Genomic DNA, 15,057 nt, shown 5'->3' on the forward strand with positions numbered 1-15,057 from the left:
TCAATGTTACTGACTTTGTATTAGTACTACTGCATGAAATTGCAGAAAAATGATGGACCTCAGGTCTGATAAAGCTAAATATGTGCGTGAACAAGCACCTGTCTCCTGCCACATACAATTTATCTGCCAAGGCCACCTCATCTTCACCAGGTATGCGCGCTAGCTAGACGGTTTTTGTTAATCAAGCTTTTGCAATGATGACATGTATGCATTTATAGGAAAAATATATGAATTTCTTAATCATGTATATGTGAGGCTATGCGGGGCCTGATTTTGTATATGACCCGGTTTGACATTAGAAGCTACGGTTTAAATGGTTTTTTTTTTCCTGAGGCTTAGTCTATGAGCGCTCTAGCTTGGGCCGACAATTTTTTGGCCCGTTTTAGTGTTTTGACCCAGTTGGGGGTCGTATTTATAGTCGTTTCTGACTGTAAGGCTATAGGGTTTTGTACAGATGTGACGCCTTGTGTATTGCTTCTTTCGAAAATGACATTGTGTACATAGTTAAATATAGCTATTATGGGCTATTTTTTTCTTTGAGTAGTTGTAGACACTTCAAAATAAAAGTTTAGCAAAAATTTGTTAGAGTAGTGAACCACATAAATTTCTGTATTTTATGATTGCTTATTTTTTGCTTTTTTTATTATTTTTTGCGTCTCACTGATTTTGAAAAATATGATGGATTTCCTAACCGTATATCCTTAAAGGAGAAGAAGCTTATAAGCTTTTCAAAAGCTCATTGTTCATATTTATGTTATGGCCACAGAATGCTTGAAATTGTTGAAATACTTTTCACTTTCAGTTTAATCCTATTACTAATGCAAGTACCATATCAAAATAGGGGAGCAAATGCAGACGCTGAAACTGAAACTGGAATATCCAACAATAGGAAATCACGGTCTGTTAGTTGGGGGCACAGCAGGGACACCTCCAAAATAGGACAATCATTGAGATCACAATCTGTTTCAGAGAAAAACAGTAATAGGAGTAGCGGTGGAAGGGGCCTGTTGGACATATCTTTCCCAGAAGGCACTGAAGAGCTTGCATCTCCAAAGAGCTTGTTGGACGTAGAAGGCAGTTCTGATGAGCGGGAATATGGCTTATCAAGGAGTCCTCCCCATTTGGGTAGCTCAACATGCTCTTCCAGAAGAGGGGCTGAGGATGAGAATGTGAAGATCTCATCACCATTACACCAACCAAGTCCATCATGGATTTCTGCATGCTCTTCTAGTACTGGAGCTCTCAGTGATGTGGTATATATATATATATATGTGTGTGCAAAATATTAAGACTTTTTTGCATTATGTTAAAGTAATGATTAAGTGTTATAGGAAGAGGTAAATTTTCATGGTATTAGAGGTAAAGGTTCTGAGTTTGAACTTCAACTCTGTCATTTACCTCCTATTTCAATCAAATATTTCACGTATTGGACATTATTAAAACTTATAATTTAGAGAAGATAAATGAGAATAAGGAAGAGAAACTTAGAGAATTAAGATGATTCAGCCTATGACCTACGTCTATACATCAAAGACTTTTCATGGCTATATTTTTCCTTTATATTTTTTATTTTGTACAATACTTTTACAAATTTTTTCTACTTTTACATTAATAACAATAAAATTAATTTATCATTTGTAACTTTTGTCTCTTAAGTTTTTGTAACTCTTAACTCTTGAGTTATTTATTTCTTGAGTTATTGTAGCTCTTGTCTCAATAGTCTTCGCTTATTAAAAATGAGTTAGAGCCTACGTGTGAGGGGGAGACATAATCCTATCGACTTAATTTAGCTTTAAGAAAAACGGTGATTTAACACATTATTCATTTGAAATGATAAATGACAAACGTTTAATGGATCCTAGCAGGATGGAAGTCTATATGTTAATACCCTTTATGAGAAACTTCAACGGGCGTGGGCAGAGGCTGAAAAAGAGATACTCAGGCGTCAGAAAGCAGAAAGAGATCTAATTGAGGCTCTATGCAGGGTAAAACATTAAGAATCTTCTCTATTTCTGGAGATTTCTCTTATACTCTTTTAGACATCTCTATGCCAAAATGTTCATATTTATTCCATTCAACAGGCCCATGAAGAGTTGATACAAAGAAAAACTGAGGAAGCGTTGGCAAAAGAGAGAGAGATGGAAGAGGTGAAGAATCAGAGAAACCAAGCAATGGAAGAACTCCGGTCTTCTCAAGTACAAATTGCAGAGTTACAGAAGGGGATGGATGAGCTGCAAGTGGAGCGTGATAATGCTCTGAAAGAAGCTCAAGGGCTGAGAAGAAAGCAAGAGGGCTCAATGAGAGACAGGCTGCCATTCTCTGAGTTCTCCCTCTCCGAGATTGAAGAGGCCACTCATAGCTTTAACGAATCCATGAAAATTGGAGAAGGAGGATATGGGAACATTTATAAAGGTATCTTGCATCAAACCAAGGTTGCTATAAAGAAGCTACATTCACAGAGCATACATTCTCATGTCGCACAAGGCCCCTCAGAATTTCAAATGGAGGTTTGTGGTTGAATCATTTAAATTATATATTTATTTATATATTTATGAGTAATACTAAGGCTGTCATACAACTAGATAATGTGATAGTGCAAATTAGTCATTGAATCAGCACTTCGAAAAAAAAAACTAGGGCTAATTTTCATTGAATTATAAGACCTTTGTCTATTTTTTTCTTCAAATAAATAATAAAAATGAGATGAAAATACCGTTATATCCTTTTATTAAATTTTTAAAAAATGTATATTGACCAAAAAAAAAAAACACACAAATAGAAAACCTATTAGTATAGTTGCGCCATATGTTGGGGATGGCTACGACCCACCTTTCTATTTGAGGGTGGTCACGAGCCACTCCTATGATGGGGTGTTCGATCCTCTCGTGCAGTCACTCCTCTGTTGAGGGTGGTCACAAGCCCCCCTTTCTATTTAGGGTTTGTCGTGAGCCAATATTTTCTAATTGGTAGCCACTTCGGTTAAAGGGGTGGCTCATGCCACCGTGGTTTGTGTATTTTTTATTTTATTGTACTTTTTCAAAATTTTTAATAGGGGAGGTTATGTATAGCACACTTGCACAACTATTTGTTGATTGTAGCCAAAATTAAGAATATGAAAAGATTGTGAAACAACAAACTGATAGACTTCCTTGTCATGATCAACTAAACTTTCATTATTCACAATTCCAATTATTTGACCACTTTAAAAAAGAAAACACAAACACAAATTTGCATTTGATGTAATTGGTTGGTTGTATAACATGAAGGTTCGTGTACTGAGTCAGCTGAGGCATCCAAATCTAGTGAAACTCATTGGATCTTGTCCAGAAGCTTTTGCACTCATCTATGAGTATGTCCCCAATGGAAGCCTTGAAGATCGACTCAGCTGCAAGGACAACAGTCCTCCATTATCATGGCAAACTCGAGTAAGCATTGCCAAAGGGCTCTGCTCTGTTCTTGTTTATCTACATTCCATTAAGCCTCACAGCATCATTCATGGTGATTTGAAGCCCTCCAATATCCTTCTTGATGCCAGCTTTCGCAGCAAACTTAGTGACTTTGGAATCTGCCGCATAATCTGCCATGAAAGTAGCTCAACCAACAACAGTACCACGCTGTGCCATATAACTATCCCAAAGGGCACTTTGCCTTACATAGATCCTGAGTTTCTTGAAACAGGAGTGCTGACTTTTAAGTCAGATGTTTACTCCTTTGGACTCATATTGCTGCAGTTGTTGACTGGGAGACCACCCTTCTTGATAGCAAACGAAGTGGAAGATTCGTTGGATGCTGGAAACTTGAAAACCCTGTTGGATCCTTTGGCTGGAGAGTGGCCTATTGCGCTTGCTCAGGAGTTGGCTCGGTTGGGGTTGAGGTGCTGTGACAGGAAGCGAAAGAGCAGGCCAAACCTTGGGTCAGATGTCTGGAAGGTGCTTGAGCCATTGAACACATCATGTGCAGCCGATCAAGTCCTGACCCCAGCTGGGTCTTGCACATGATCAATCTTTATTGTATTCACACTACAAAAAAACAATTTTTTTTTACTGATGATTTATGACGTTTTAGGGTGTCCAACGCGTTAGGAAATTTTTCTAACGTGTCATTTCTGACGTATGTAAATTGTCAGAAACATAGGTGTTAGGATATTCCTAGGTGTAGATCGTTTCTGACGATCGTCCCATTTCCTAGGTAGGTTATTCTGATCTAGTGCTCAAAGGCAGAATATTGCTTCATGGTGAAGGAAATATATGTATATATAATAAATTGTAAGATCGAGTGCTTGTTATTTATATTCGTTTTAATAGTTTTTTTTTTTTTGGCTTATCATAATTTTTATTCTTATATTGATATTCCAGAAGCTTTACAATTCGTTTATTTATGAGTAATTTTAAATACTCAATTCTTATTCTATTTCTATACAATTGAGTTGATGTGACAATGCTCATCAATCTTTAAATTATTTTTTATTTTTTTAATAAAAATTTATCCAATAGTTTATAGAGATTACTTTAATTGTATAAGAGTGAGACAATATATTGTTGACTATATGACAAATATGATAAATCACATCCTAGAAAAAAAAAAAGTATGCCTATATATAGGAAAAGTTTTACTCTTATTATGGCTTTTTAATAACCCATTGAATAATATTGATCGCATATTATGACATGAGAAAAAAAGTACTATTTTTTTTTTCCATTTTTTAAATGGGTTGAAAAATATTTCCTTCAAATTGGTTTGAAAGAAATTTATGTCCTATATATATAAAGGAAACATGTATTTCTAGGAAAATCTTTGGCAAAAAAAAAAAGCAGCAAATAGCTAGTACTTCCAAAAATCCAAGAGTGACATGTAACTCAGTGCTGGCATCGTATGGTCAATAAGAAGATTAGGTACATGATATTATCCAAAGTATTAAAAATGTAATTTCTATATATACAGATTGGAATGTAATTTAGCTACAACTTCTGTCGCTTTGCTGGAAAAAAAAACAAAGAATACACGACATCGTCCATGATTCGATCTGTCAATGGTTTACCAAACAACGCGTAGGAGATAATCTTTTCTATTTTTATTTTGAGAATTGTTAGGTGTTCTTTTTGTGTCATTTTTGTTTTAGGTAAAAATTATTTTATAAAAATTAAGTGAAATAAATAAGAGCAACTTTCTTTTTTTTATTTTTATTTTTATCTTTTTGAAAAGATCAAGTGTCTTATCTATGAGAATTAAAACTATTCCAAGTTGAGAGTACTTCCCTTTATCTGGATGTGGTATGAAATCCCCTTTTACAGCCTTGAATAAAAATTTGACACATTAGGTAAAAACATCAAATACAATAGAGATAAAAATACACATCTTTAATTCAAACCAATCCCATAGACTTTTCTATTTGTTCTAACCTAAAGCTTACCACTCACCATCGAACCCCCCACCCGCCTCCAAGCCCTCAATACCGGAGTCTTCAAAACCCACAAAGATTGTGGTTTTATCAATGGATATTTTGTTTGTGAGGTATTTTATCAAGAGAAAGAAAATTATTTGGTATGAATGGTTATATTATTTTTTGATGTTTCAAGTTGAGGTATCTGCTTCTTATTGAAAGGTGCAAAACACTTAATTTACACCATGAACTGATTAAAGTTATTCTCTTCCAACTTACGTCAATCTTCGTACTTAAAAAAAAAGTCAATCTTAGGTACTTGCTGATCAAGAAATTGCTTGGTCAGGACTTCTACAGTCTTATTGTTTAATATGATCACCATGTATAATATTGTTACTTCCACAATTGTTGACCAATATAATTAACATTAACCAATAACCATAAAAACCGCTCAAGTAGCAGCAACTTTTTTTGTTTTTGTTTTAGGGCATGGAAATGGTTTTCTATTTTAACTTGGGCGGCCTGAATCAAATCATGGTATTCAGTTTTGAAGTTATGATATTTAGTTTAATTAGGTTTTAATTTCTAAATATATTATTCGGTCAATTACACAATAGCTAGCTTCTTATATATTTATATATATATATTGGAGTATCATTACGCGGTTTTTAGCCACTCAAATATTCCAAAGATATTCCAAGAATTTTTTTTTAAAAAAAACAATATATAATAACTTCAATCAATCTTCAGGTAATTTCTATAGTCTGTCTAAGATGAAACAATATAATAATATTAATTTCGTGGTCAAATTCTACCGTTCACTCTTTTATTTTAGTTATTATTTCATGTTTTAGGTCTCACTTGTTGACATGGAAGATCAGAGTTTGGTTTATATTTGAAACTGAGTGTTAAAATATTAATTAAATAACCGTTGAGCGACCATCCTTTTACTCGGCACTGTACTTGAAATGGTCCAAGTTCTGCTTTATTCATTTTTAAAATAAGTGTTAATTTAATCAAAGATGATCCATGTATGAATTATTTAATACTTCTTTGTACTAAAGTATTGATTAAATAATTACATTTGTCTCTTTCTATTAGTTTAAACTTTTAAGATAAGTGATAATTTAAAACTCTGACTCTAGATCTGATATTGGACTAACAAATTAAGATAACTTCATCCAACAAATATGACCTAAAAAATGAGGGAAGAGAAACCATAATGGCTATAGAAAAATTGTTATAATGTCAAACACACAATTTGCAATGTAGTATATATATTGTTATTCTTTCGATTTATTTTATAAAATTTTAAGTCTCTGATAAACTCCCGCGCAACTCTCGGGTCCACGCCGGCGTATACACAATAGAGTCCAGACAAGCAATCCCTTTTGCTCAGAAGTCAGCAAGCTATCCCTTTGTACAGACCTGGTCAGAAACTTCACAGAACCCAACAAAGCCTTTTTACCAAGTCTTCGTTTTTTTTTTTTTTTTAAATTTCTCAATTATTTTTAATTTGCTGAAAACTTGATCCTTCTATATATTCTCTATTGATGATCAGAAAGAAAGGTGAAAATGAGGGTTTTTGGTGAATGAGTTTTCCAGTATTGTTGCATATATAAAGAGCTGTGGGGTGTCTGCAATTTTATGGTATATATATATGCGTTGAATTTATTAGATTTTCTGGGAAATGGGAAGCAGGCATGAGACTTTGGAGGATCCGATGGCAATCATGGCATCTGTGATTGATGATAGGATATACGTTGCTGTGGGAAAAGATGTGAAAGAGTGCAAATCAATCCTGTTATGGGCTTTGCAGAATTCTGGGGGAAAGAGGATTTGCATCCTTCATATTCATCAGCCTGCACAGCTCATTCCCTTCAGTAAGTCCCAAACACGTACATGTTAATTTCTTTATGATTCCATGCAAGTAGGCTCGATCGTGAAACGATTTGAAAGGAAACTTGGAAGAATATTATATAATCTGGAATTTATTAGAGTTTTTTTGTTGATTAATCTGCAGTGGGTACAAAAGCTCCAGCAAGCAAACTCAAGGAAAAGATAGTGAGCGATTACCAGGAAACTGAAAGGCAAAACATGCATCAGATCCTCGATGAATACGTTCGTTTCTGTCTCCAAATGGGGGTATAAATTTTATTCCCTTTTTTCTGTTTGTTTTATTCACTTTTCTTTTTTCCTTTAGTGTTAAATAAATTTAGTTTATCTAATTGTTAAAAAGAATAATAATAAAAAAAAAAATTATCTAAATTCATGGGTTGGAAATTTCTGATTTATTTTTTAAAATATAGGTACGGGCACAAAAACTAGAAATAGAAATGGACCGTATCGAGAAGGGAATTGTAGACCTCATCTCTAAGCACGAGATCAAGAAGCTTGTTATGGGAGCAGCCGCAGACAAACACTACAATCGGTATAGACAAGACAAAATCTTTTTCCACATCATCATTTTCATTTCTTGATCTATTCTTCGTTGATATCTAACAGTCACAAATTCTCATCACCAACAAATTGTTATCCAAATTATTACGATCAATTTAGATAGTAATTATTATTAATTATTTGTCCAAACAAATTTTAAATTGTCCGAACAGTTATTCGAACACATAGAATTCATATAAACTCCCTGTGAAACGAGATATATTGCAAATTGTTTAGTACATTAAAAGGGTAAAAGTTTAAAACCAATTATTGCTTGATAATTGCAGAAGAATGACAGAACTCAAGTCTAGTAAAGCAAAATATGTACGCGAACACGCCCCTATTTCCTGTCATATACAATTCATCTGCAAAGGCCACCTCATCTTCACCAGGTTTGGTAGATATATGTTTTTATTAAATTTACCATTTAATATTTATAAATGGTAAATTTTATATTAATTACCAACGCAAATTTAATTCCCATATGGATATAGGGAAGCAAGCGCAGAGATATTGCCTGAAAGTGGACAATCAAACCTCATGAAATCACGGTCGGTTGCTTTGGGGGCGCACGACAGGGACAGGGACAATAGTGAAATCCGACAATCAAACTACGTGAGATCACAATCTGTTACAGCGGGGCACAATAGGGATAGCAGTGGAAGAATGATGGGCATATTTGATATCCCTTCACCGGCGGCAGCGGGCACTAGTGATCAAGAGACTTCTTCATCTCCAAAGAGTCCTTCGGGTTCTGATGGATGGGGGGATGGCTTAGGATTGGGAAGGAGTCCTTCCGGTTCGGGTTATTATTGCTCAACCAGCTCTCCCAAAAGAGTGGCTGACGTAACTCTGTCTTCATGGAATGAGGCCAATGAGTTTAGCGCACCCTCTCCCGCGGGTTCGGGTTATTCAAGAACCTCTTATGTGGATATCGGATCTCCATTGCTGCCGCAGAGTCCAAGATTGGTTTCTAGTGCAAGTACCATCTCAACATGCTCTTCTAATGGAGCCCTCAATGCTGTGGTACGTGCAATGCATCCACATATATATATATATATATATATAAAGAGAATTACACATTTTGATGTATAACTAGTTTTGCGGTGTTAATCTTGAATTTTATATCAAAAGTGAAATTGATATAAATTTTATATCAATCTTGAATCTTTAAATTTCATCTTTATTATTAGGGTTTTTCATTAAATTAAATAGCAAATAGGTGAAATGTCTTTTATACCATTGTAAAATTTATATTTCTCTTAATTATAAATTTTATTTTATTTTTTAAATTCCTGCTTTTCGGTGGGTCAACAAATTTTCAGATTTTTTTTTAAAAAAAAAAAACAAAAAATTCAATAACAAATGACATTCTTTGTTGAGACTAACCAATGAGTGAAATTAAAAGGGCCTGAAAAATAAGATGCCTGCATTATAATTTTTGATAATTCTATGTCAATATTGCTGACCCAAAAATAGTATTTTGGTCATTTTAACATTGAGAGTGTAAGTAAAGTTTATATATATATATATATATTATGAGGCATGCATTGCATGCATGTGGAGCTTTGAGTCGTACAGTATATTTTCAATTTTGGGGCCTCTATAGAAGCGTTTAATTTAGCTTTCTATTTAAAATTTATTTATAGAAATTGATCAAATTAAGATTAAGCGATTAAACAATATGTTCGAAAAGGCTTTAAATTTAAACATGGAAGGGATATCCTAGCAGGACGAAAGTTTAGATGACACTCTTTATGAGCGACTTCAACAAGTGATGGCAGAGAATGAAAAAGAAACACTCAGGCGTCAAAGAGCAGAAAGAGATGTGATTGAGGCCAAACGCCGGGTAAAGATTTTAATAATAATAATAAAAAATTCTAGTTGCTGCAGAACTTGAAACATAATCTGATGCAAATTGTGAATAATCAAATGAACAGGGCCAAGAAGAATCGAGACAAAGAAAAGAATTTGAGGAAGCGCTGGTGAAGGTAAAAGAAGAGCTTGAAAATGTGAAGAATCAGAGAGACCAAGTAAAGGAAGAACTGGGGATTTCTCAAGAACATGAATTATCATTAAAGATTCATATTGCAGAGTTACAGAAAGTGATGAATGAGGTGCAGATGGAGCGTGATAATGCGCTAAAAGAAGTTGAAGGGCTAAGATCAAGAAAACAAGTTGGTGATGATGATCACTTCTCTGAGTTCAAGCTCTCTGAGATCGAAGAAGCTACTCAGAAGTTTGATGAATCCAGGAAAATTGGACAAGGAGGATATGGAAGCATTTATAAAGGTCTCCTGTGTCAAAAAGAGGTTGCAATCAAGATGCTACAATCTCCTGGCGCCCATGGCATCTCACAATTCCAAATGGAGGTCTGTCTATTCCTTTAGAAAATTTATTTGTAGTTTTAAATCACCACTTATACCAAAACTTTAAACTAATAGAAATAAGTAAATTTAATTATTTAATAAACACTTTAACAATTGGGCCTATGGCTATGAAGAATGGAATGAAGTTAGATCAAAAGTGTGGAATTCTATCTCATTTGTTGGTTGTATATATATATATATCAGGTTAGTGTATTAAGTCAGCTGAGGCATCAGAATCTTGTGAAACTTACTGGATCATGCCCTGAAGTTTTTGCGCTCATCTATGAGTTTCTCCCCAATGGAAGCCTTGAAGATAGACTGAACATGAAAGACAACAGCCCTCCATTATTATGGCAAACTCGAATACGCATTGTGATGTAGATTGGAATTCAAGGCTTATCTTATCTTATCTTATCTTTTAGTCTTTTATTAGGTTTCTTTATTAGTCGTTTATTATATCTTATCTTTCAGTCTTTATTTGAATTAGGTTTCTTTGTTAGTCTTTTATTTGGTTTAGTTGTCTTTCGTAGACTTCTAAATTAACTTTATTTCATTGTTATTTTAGGGCTAGGAGTCTTGGGCTATAAATATATGCTTATAGCCTTTAACAATTCAGTTTATGATTATTATTGAGTTTGTTTAATAAGAATTACTCAGAGTTGAGTTTCTTTGTATTTTTCCTTAAACCATAGATAGAATCTATAGTTTTTAAGAAGATTTCTTAGATTCTTGTGATAGTCTCACAGTCTTAGAAATATTTACCCCTTCAACTTGATGTTTTCTTGTTCACTACAATCCTACGCTGCATCAGTTGGTATCAGAGCTCCAGTTTTCTTTCCATGGCATCGCCAAACACAAGAAGAAGGGGCAACCGCTTTGCACATCTGGAGGACGTGTATGAACGTAAGGAAGCAGTCGGTGAAACACGTACGGAGGAGCAGTGGCAACGCATGGTGGATGAGGTGGAGATGCTGCAGAAAAAATTAAAGGTGAATCAAGCGGAGATTCGTTGGCAACGCATGGTGGATGAGCTAGAACTACTACGGAAAGAAATAGAGATCTTCACAACTCGAGTTGACAACCGGGGTAGCCGTAAAGTTCGTCACCATCGAACGAATCAACGCTTTTTGGATGAGGATAATGTGGTTGTCGGTCATAAGGCGTATTCTGAAAAACGGAGAGCACGATTTGAGACGGAGATGCCGCGACAAGCCAACTTGACCATTATTCGCGAGCCTCAAATCTATCAACCAAATCCATATTCTGTGGAGGAGGAAAAAGAATCTATGGATGAAGAGTTTGAGGAGTCCGAATTCATTGATGAAGAGTTTAGACATGAAGATGTTGTAGATCCTTCGCAAGGATTTGTGGATTGGGATTTCCCACCAACCTATGATGACGATGTCAATGAGGAAGAACCGAGTGAAGGACCTTTGGCATTCGACCTAGAGGACGAGCACGAAGAGGATGGATTTTCTCCCATGCTTGACGGCCTCTACCCCGAAGAAGATGACCAAGAGGAAGAGTATAAAGAAGATGGTTTTTCTCCCATGTTTGGCGGTCTCTACCCCGAAGATGATCAATTGGAAGAGGAAGAGCCCACGAGTGACATCGACAATTATGAAGAGGTTGATAAAGTCTTTTCAGGTGAAGTGCCTAATTATAATGATGAAGAGGGTTATGTTGATTTTATTGGTGTTGAAAATATTTTAAATTCTCCTAACAACAATTGTGATGAGTTCTATGCGGATGAAGAGAATTATATGTTCACAAGGGAAACAACGGTTGACCCGTCCTTGAGTATCTTCATGGCACGTGAAAGGGAGAAGGAACGAGAAAAGAACGGCAAATCTGAAGTATTGCCAAGTGGTGTGTGGGGCTTTCATGACAACCATCAAAGTATTTCGATGATGAGAAGTGTCACGTTTATTTTGGGGTGTTGCCTTGTTGTGATCTTGAGGAACGGAGAATGGAACGAGTTAACAGGGCACCCGAAGGACCGTGGAAAAGACAGTCCGAATTCGGGGGCGAATTCTCTCCAACCTCGGGAGGATGATGTAGATTGGAATTCAAGGCTTATCTTATCTTATCTTATCTTTTAGTCTTTTATTAGGTTTCTTTATTAGTCGTTTATTATATCTTATCTTTCAGTCTTTATTTGAATTAGGTTTCTTTGTTAGTCTTTTATTTGGTTTAGTTGTCTTTCGTAGACTTCTAAATTAACTTTATTTCATTGTTATTTTAGGGCTAGGAGTCTTGGGCTATAAATATATGCTTATAGCCTTTAACAATTCAGTTTATGATTATTATTGAGTTTGTTTAATAAGAATTACTCAGAGTTGAGTTTCTTTGTATTTTTCCTTAAACCATAGATAGAATCTATAGTTTTTAAGAAGATTTCTTAGATTCTTGTGATAGTCTCACAGTCTTAGAAATATTTACCCCTTCAACTTGATGTTTTCTTGTTCACTACAATCCTACGCTGCATCACATTGCCACAGAGTTGTGCTCTGTCCTCATTTATCTTCATTCTGCTAAACCTCATAGCATAGTACATGGTGATTTGAAGCCCTCCAACATCCTCCTTGACGCCAACTTTGTCAGTAAACTGAGTGACTTTGGAATCTGCCGCATGTTGTTATCTGATGCAAGTTCAAGCAACAACGTTAACACAACGCTGTCTCATATAACTAACCCAAAGGGCAGTTTCGCTTTCATAGATCCTGAGTTTCTTGAAACAGGAGTGCTTACTTTGAAGTCTGATGTTTACTCGTTTGGGATCATATTACTACAACTGTTGACTGGGAGACAACCCTTTAAGATATCAAATGAAGTGAAATATGCCCTGGATGTCGGAAACTTGAAAGATCTCTTGGATCCTTTGGCAGGAGACTGGCCGATTTTGGCTGCTCACAAGTTGGCTCGCCTGGGATTGAGATGCTGCGACAGGAACCGAAGGAGTCGGCCGGAGCTTGGGTCAGAAGTGTGGAAGGTGCTTGAACCAATGAGGGCTTCATATGGGTCCTGAAGATCATTAATATAAATCCCAACCACCTTCTTAAATATTAGTCCTTGTATTTCTTTCATTACGTTTCCTGATATTTATATGACTTGTTTAAGCTTATGCTTGGTACTAGATTGGTTGTAATAGAAGAAATGTCTCCAATACTTGTACAGTTTCTTGAGGCTAATCCTCGTTATGGCTGCCATAAACTGATGAGAGATGCAAAAATAGCAAGCAGAAAAACTTATTTCAGCAATTTTTTCTTAAAGAAAACAGGGCACACATAATGTTTTAGAAATTTTTAGTTATATTAATTACATGGATTTATTTTCTCAAAATTTACTCTTAAGTAATCTAAAAATCTTTCTAGATTTTAATATTTGGATTGTTAAAATGTGCTGATGAGTATATAGACATTTGAAAATATGAAAAGTTGTTGAAAAAAAAAAAATTACGTGTTACATTTTTATGTTTTAAACGATAATTAAAAAATATGAATTAATTATTTATTTTGTTTCTTATATTATTTAATATATTTGAAAATAATTTTGTTTTACCTATTTCTTTTAATATTGTCTCTTTAGAACTAAATTTTTGGCTTCGTTACTACGTACGCCGAAGGATCGGTTGAGAACTTGTGGTGGCGGGTCAAGTCAATATGGGCCACCCGATTAATTAATGTATTGGCGATGGATCACATACATGCGTGTAGTGGTTGCATTTCGATCTTGTTTGTTAACCTCCTCCCTTTTGTTACTGTTTATGATTTATGTGAAAAAAAAAAATGAGAATAATATTTGGTATAAATAAGTGAAAAAATGGTATTAAAAAGTAATTTTTTTTTTTTGGTAATTTTTTTTTTATTTGAATATTAGTAAAAAGTAAATAATGTGATATAAAAAATGAATTATGTAATATAAAATATACTGAAAAAAGTGAGAATGCTTTAATATTAATTTTTAAAAAGCAGTTATTCGAATGCGGTTAACCGCTAACTGGGCGGTTGACCGCCTAGCGGTTAGCGGTTGGGGTTAGCGTTTTTAACCACAAACCGCAACCACCTTTTCACCCCTACTATTTTTGGTTGGAGAAAATTTTTTTCAACCTACTCTAATAAGTGACATGTGTTATCTTTTACATGTTTTTTTTAATATTTTAACAGTCATTTATTGTCATTCTACTAATCTAAGAACTCAAACATTAATTTTTTAAAAACCTAAAAATATTAAATGATGCTTATCATTTATTAGAGTAAATTGAAGAAAATTTCTTTTTACAAAAATTTGATATAAATTATTCCACGGTCCATTTCGGGGGCTGGATTGACTTGATTTGGACATGAGTGTGATCAGTACAATTAGTGCATGCAATATTCCTCCAGCTCCGGCGGGGTCCATGCCATTAATGTACCCGACGGACGACGACAAGAAGAGGTGAGATCTAGAAGGGAACATCTAGAAGAAGTAGTACTGTTTCCGAACTTTTATCAAAAAAAAAAGTACTGTTTCCGAACTGAGTTATCCGGCGGGGTCCATGCCATTAATGTACAGACTTGATCAGAAACTTCACAGAACCAACACAACCCTTTACCAAGAGTCTTCGTTTTTTTATTTATTTATTAAATTTCTCAACTATTTCTAATGTGCTCAAGATTTGATCCTTATATTCTCTGTATTGATCAGAAAGCTGAAAATGAGGGTTTTTGGTGAATGAGTTTTCCAGTACTTGTTGCATATATAGAGAGCTGTGGGGTGCATGTCTGCAATTTATGGTGGTATATATGCGTTGAGACTTTGGAGGGAAGCAGGCATGAGACTTTGGAGGATACGATGGCAATCACGGCATCTGTGATTGATGATATGATA

General features: G+C 34.9%; 2 protein-coding genes across 2 annotated transcripts; both read left to right on the forward strand.

The window, feature by feature from the left end:
* The first annotated feature begins 49 nt into the window (after positions 1-49).
* On the forward strand, positions 50-3,998 carry LOC132186584 (U-box domain-containing protein 70-like). The gene is made up of 6 exons (XM_059600563.1): positions 50-150; positions 767-1,253; positions 1,866-1,985; positions 2,082-2,507; positions 3,267-3,425; positions 3,732-3,998. The coding sequence occupies exons 1-6, from the start codon at positions 50-52 to the stop codon at positions 3,996-3,998; spliced, it is 1,560 nt and encodes a 519-aa protein (XP_059456546.1).
* Positions 3,999-7,070: 3,072 nt separating this feature from the next.
* LOC132186586 (U-box domain-containing protein 33-like) lies at positions 7,071-14,708 on the forward strand. Its single transcript, XM_059600566.1, has 10 exons — positions 7,071-7,263; positions 7,404-7,525; positions 7,690-7,811; positions 8,107-8,226; positions 8,314-8,845; positions 9,552-9,668; positions 9,760-10,191; positions 10,393-10,557; positions 12,680-13,209; positions 14,654-14,708. Exons 1-10 carry the CDS (start codon positions 7,071-7,073, stop codon positions 14,706-14,708), a joined length of 2,388 nt encoding a protein of 795 aa, XP_059456549.1.
* Positions 14,709-15,057: the final 349 nt, after the last annotated feature.

The sequence above is a fragment of the Corylus avellana genome, chromosome ca7 (assembly GCF_901000735.1).
Source record: "Corylus avellana chromosome ca7, CavTom2PMs-1.0".
Taxonomy (NCBI): Eukaryota; Viridiplantae; Streptophyta; class Magnoliopsida; order Fagales; family Betulaceae; genus Corylus; species Corylus avellana.

Bases quoted from the DNA above. Each gene is read 5' to 3' on its own strand.
- LOC132186584 (XM_059600563.1), top strand. From the start codon at position 50: ATGATGGACCTCAGGTCTGATAAAGCTAAATATGTGCGTGAACAAGCA. The intron at 151-766 runs GTATGCGCGCTA...TTATGGCCACAG, and splicing joins GGCCACCTCATCTTCACCAG to AATGCTTGAAATTGTTGAAA. The intron at 1,254-1,865 runs GTATATATATAT...GGATCCTAGCAG, and splicing joins CTGGAGCTCTCAGTGATGTG to GATGGAAGTCTATATGTTAA.
- LOC132186586 (XM_059600566.1), top strand. From the start codon at position 7,071: ATGGGAAGCAGGCATGAGACTTTGGAGGATCCGATGGCAATCATGGCA. The intron at 7,264-7,403 runs GTAAGTCCCAAA...ATTAATCTGCAG, and splicing joins TGCACAGCTCATTCCCTTCA to TGGGTACAAAAGCTCCAGCA. The intron at 8,846-9,551 runs GTACGTGCAATG...ATATCCTAGCAG, and splicing joins ATGGAGCCCTCAATGCTGTG to GACGAAAGTTTAGATGACAC.